The following is a 5000-nucleotide window of genomic DNA, read 5'->3' on the forward strand; positions in this document are numbered from 1 at the left end:
ATCTCAATGAAATCGAAGATTAACTACATATCATCTAAACGATTTTGCTTGTTGTGAACTATAATGTGATGGTGATGTTTATGTAAAGTGTAACGTGAGGATATTGTGAAGACGTTTCGAGTGTCAACATTTTGTTGGTTAGATGTTGAATTCATTTAAATCATTAACTTTTGCACCAGATTAGAATTAGGAAATTATCTTACATTTTTAAAAAGTAAAATAGTCCAGCAAAGCTGTTCATTGATAAACAATTCCATTGTGAGAAATGCACCAAATTACACCTAAATTGCACCATTTGTGAAACGTAGAAAAGTGTTTGCTTAGCGTCTCACTTCTGCTCACTTAGCAAGTGTGAAAGTTTGGTTCATACAGAACCAAGAGCCGAAGACGGAGTCAGCGTTTAGAAATGGAGAATATCAAAACATGCCAAAGTGGGGTACTGAATTATGTGTTACAAAGTTTTGCAGTTTGTCCGGGCTGACATGATTGAAACAATCTCAAAGTGTCGCCTAATTGTTTATGATTCTCCTACGGTTTAAATACCAAATGGTAGGCTACAAAAACAACAATCATTTCAAGCAATCCAGCCTACTGTAGCAGTAACTTCTACAGCAGGAGAAGACCCTAGCTGCCTGCATGACCGTTGTGAGAAACCAACGGAAAATCATATTTGAACATCTGACTGCAGTGCACAGAATTCGGTATTCGACCACGTCTCATGTTTAGCTTCATCCCAATCGCCAAAAGTTAACCGGTGAATACACACCCGTTGTGCCATCGGCCTGTCACTTTACCGACTCCCTCGGACTCCAAACGGTGTCCTACGAGGCCAGGGCTGAGGCGAGACACACACACACACACACACACACACACGCAACTCCGAATGCAATATTAACAATCCCGTATGCGTCTCTCCGGAGAAGAAGGTTGCCACACCGTCACCACCGTCTCCGTCAGCATAAGTCCAGCTACGGACAAAAACACAACACACAATCCAGTACGAGCGGTGTACAGTAGCTCCTTCGCTTTCTCCAACGGAGCGTCCGTCCACAAGGCGACACTCGTATACGACTTCACGCCTAGACACGGGTGTAAAATACCCCTCGTAGGAAACCAGTGAGACCCGTCCTCTCGTCCCCTCTCCAGCTGTCAATCAATATCGAGGACGTCAAAACGCTTAATTAAAGATGACTCTCAGCGCGCTTCCTTCACTTGGAGATGGCTTCGGGTATTTACGTGTATGGATGTACGAAAACAGCCCCCGTCGCCTCGGCGATCTCTCGCAACTCCACTGAAGGTTTTCTTTGATGCGGTACCATCGGAGTGAGATCTGAGGAAGGAGGGGTGATATTTTCTGACTTAGTTTCTCTTAAAGGAGCCGTCCCTCCCTGCCTGCCTGTCCGTGCCACGGCGGAGCCCTCCACTCTGTGTGTGTGTGTGTGTGTGTGTGTGTGTGTGTGTGTGTGTGTGTGTGTGTGTGTGTGTGTGTGTGTGTGTGTGTGTGTGTAACGTGAATGCGCGTGTGTGAGTCGCCGAATGCGCGCGTTTGTGTGTGTTTTTGCAGGGTGCAGACAGAGAGAGCGAGCGCAGAGAGAGGGAGAGAGAGAGAGAGAGAGAGGGGGAGGGGGGGGCGAGGGGGCGAGGGGGCAGCTCAGCGCGGACCAATTTGTGGAAACCCGGAAGTAGTGGTGGCGTCCGTGGCTGGTCACGGGAGTGGGCCACATCATAGAACCAGGTAGCGGGGCGTTAGAGAACAGATATTCACCGGGTTTATTAACTATCTTCTGCTGGCTGAAGTCTACATTTTAATGTAGCAAGGAGTGTATCTCACTAGTGTTATATGTATTCATATAGGCTATAATAATAATAATAATAATAATAATAATAATAATAATAATAATAATAATAATAATAATATAGACTACTGAAAGGCTTTACATAAGATGTATTTAGCAATCGACACATAATTCATAGTGAATCGTATCAGCTGTTCTTTGAGGTTGTCATGATAAGAACAAGGAAAAAGAAGAAGAAAAAAATATCTCCACCTGACATTTCAATTCGTCCTGTCCGAGTAAGAGTAATAACGGCTGCATTATTACAATATAACACACAACAGCTTTTGGAAGGGATGTAATTAGGGTCCAGATTGCAGAAATGAACACGTCACTCCGTGGAGAACAGAGGATTAGTCTGCATCAGTAGTTTGACAGGAGAATGGGAGATGCAGTTATAAGATAGAAGTTATAAGCGCACAGTAACTCAATACAATAGCGCTGGTGCGTCGCCCTCCGTCACATGCATTGATGGGTTTGTATTGGACATTGGACTTATAGGCAATCGTGTAATGACAGCTTTCAAAAAGCTCATTAAAAGAAAAGCTTCTGAAAAGAAAAGGAAAGGATCAGCTGAAGTACCTATCTCAGTTTTCATACTGTGGAGGGAATGGCGACAGAGGCCCGTTGGACAAGATAATATTCTTCGTGCGTGAAATTACACTATTTCGAGGGCTCGGGCGCAGAGGGACTAAGTGACGAAACAAAACGTTGATTCTGAGCTGATTGTATCGTGATGAGTCTTTGTTTATACACTCTGTTTCAATAGAGTTAAGGATCTCACTCAGCTCCCTTTACCACATGATAGACCTCATCAAGATATTTCTATTGATATATACAATATAACTCATTTTGGCCCAAAATGTCATTGAGGCTCTTTGCGCGCCAAGCCCTCGGTTTTATCTATACGGTTATAGACTAGGCCTACATACAGTTTGCTTTTGTGAAAACCCTTATCAGTTTTAAATCAATCAAAGTCAGAAACATAACGCGGAGAGGGTTAGATAACGGATGAGCCTATTGTTATGGTGTCCACTGTTGTCTGGCGCAAAGTCACCAATAGCTTATAAGGATCAAGTTTCATCGTTGTTCAGTCGTTGTTGTTTGTGGTTTCTAATGGCAGTTAGAAAATAAACTCCAATATTAACCACATGATTGAATAACCTTCTTAGTAGCCTTGAATATTTTGCAGCTAGTCTGTTGAATTAACATTGAAATATATGGATATGTTTTCAATGTGATCTTTGTGTTTCGGAGTAAAGTAGGAGAATACAATCGGACGACGACTATAAAGAAATGACAATAACATAACAAAAAAAATATATAAATATTTTGGGGAAATATTTCAGGTGATGTAAAGAGAGTTATGGAATAAAGTTCAACATCTCCTCTACAACAACAGCTATGAAATAAGATTCAAGTTTTAGCAAGTAGCATTTATCATATAGGCCTACCTTCGAAATCGAATCTTATTTTCTACCTTCAGGATTAAGTGCAGTAACCAACGTTGTATCAACTACAACCCAAACGCATTAATTACTGATAACGAAAGACATACATTTAGCACTGAATAACCTAACCTAAACGTATACTTCTACTATTGTCTATCGCTAATAACTGGATAGAAATGTTGTCTGATAGGTTACCATATACCTCGTAACACAAATTAAGAGCTGTTTTCAAAACGATACTTCCACTCAGATCGAAAAAATAAATAAATGAGCAGGTCAAATTGAAAGGAAGAGGCATATCAAGATGTTTCTCCATGCGATGGTGTATTTTGAGAGACTGGATGGAAGGTTTCATACTTTAGTTACTGTATGTGTTTTAGACTTTGAATTGTGTCTGGTCGTTTACTTGACCGCTTGCGCCATCTTGCCACAGGTAAGCGTCATTGCAAGGAATATGTGCCTGAGTTGTTGTGGCCTACAGTGTATGTAATAATAAACACGTTTAGGGTTATTCTCCATAGTTTAATCCAAAATAGGGTCACGTCTATAATTATATATGTCCTGAGCCTGAAACAGACAGGCAGACAGACAGACAGATAGACAGATACACAAATAAACAGGCAGACAGACATACAGACGTGTTTGATACCATTCCTCATTCCATTCCTTGCTTTACAATGAGCCTGTCCTCTTTTTTTTCTACCTCCACCAGCCTCCCCTGAGGTGTGTATGTCTCTGGTACTCAGCCTGAGCGGGGCTCTGGGTCTGGGTCTGGGTCTGGGTCTGGGTCTGGGTCTGGCTGTTCTGGTTAAGACCTTGACACCTCTCAGCGATTGATTATGACAGTTGTACAAATGAGACAGCATTTTCCTCCATGCTAGAGTTACTGCTGGATGTCTGGACTTCATTCCCTGACCTGCTCTCTCTCTGTCTGTCTCTCTCTCTCTCTGTCTCTCTCTCTCTCTCTCTGTCTCTCTCTCTCTCTGTCTGTCTCTCTCTCTCTCTGTCTCTCTCTCTCTGTCTCTCTCTCTGTCTCTCTGTCTCTCTCTCCTTTCCTCCTCTCTTTTTTCTCTTATCCTTCCTCCTCCTCCTCGCTCTCTCCTCTCTCTCTACCTCCACCCTCTCTACTCTCAGCCGTTTTCTTTCTCTCTCTCATTTCTCCTCCTCCTCCCTTTCTTCTCTCACTCCTTCCCCTCTCTCTCTTCTCTCTTTCCTCCTACTCTTTCTCTTCTCTCATTTCTCCACCTCCTCCCTCTCTTCTCACATTGGGAATATTCAGGAATCTGAGCCTGGAAGCCTCCAAGAGGTTTCCCTATACAGTCCTGTACTGGGCTGGGGTCGATTCCATTTCAGTTCAGGAAGTAAACAGACATTCCAATTTCCCAAATTTCCTCTCTGCCTTTCAATGAGGAAAATGTTGAATTAGAATTTGAGCTAACTATCTGAATTGACTCGATTCAATACAGCTTCTCTAGGTCTACATTAACCAGAGGTCCGTTTCTCTAAAGCATCATATCACCAAGATCCCATTCATGGGCGATGGACAATTAACGTGACGTTAAATCTACAAACCCTTTGGTCACAGAACTCACCCCTGAAAGTCAGGGTCGACCCAACAAGCGTGTTAATCATTTCAGTAATTGTATTTCTGCAGTGTTACTAACAGCCATAATGCCTCGTATTATTTCGGAGGGGCTGTTCTAAAAATGGGCAT

At 42.6% G+C, this 5000-nt stretch overlaps 1 protein-coding gene across 1 annotated transcript in view; it reads right to left on the reverse strand.

The window, feature by feature from the left end:
* LOC310818628 (homeobox protein Meis1-like) overlaps positions 1-1273 on the reverse strand; it is a gene marked incomplete at its 3' end in the record, with an annotated part of 7868 nt that extends 6595 nt beyond the window's left edge. Inside the window, exon 1 of the mRNA XM_083689626.1 lies at positions 767-1273. Within this exon, the coding sequence (XP_083545752.1) occupies positions 767-778 (12 nt within the window). The 5' untranslated portion in view covers positions 779-1273. The remainder of the gene's footprint in view (positions 1-766) is intronic.
* Positions 1274-5000: the final 3727 nt, after the last annotated feature.

This window comes from Argentina silus (genome assembly GCF_951799395.1).
Source record: "Argentina silus genome assembly, chromosome: 18".
NCBI lineage: Eukaryota > Metazoa > Chordata > Actinopteri > Argentiniformes > Argentinidae > Argentina > Argentina silus.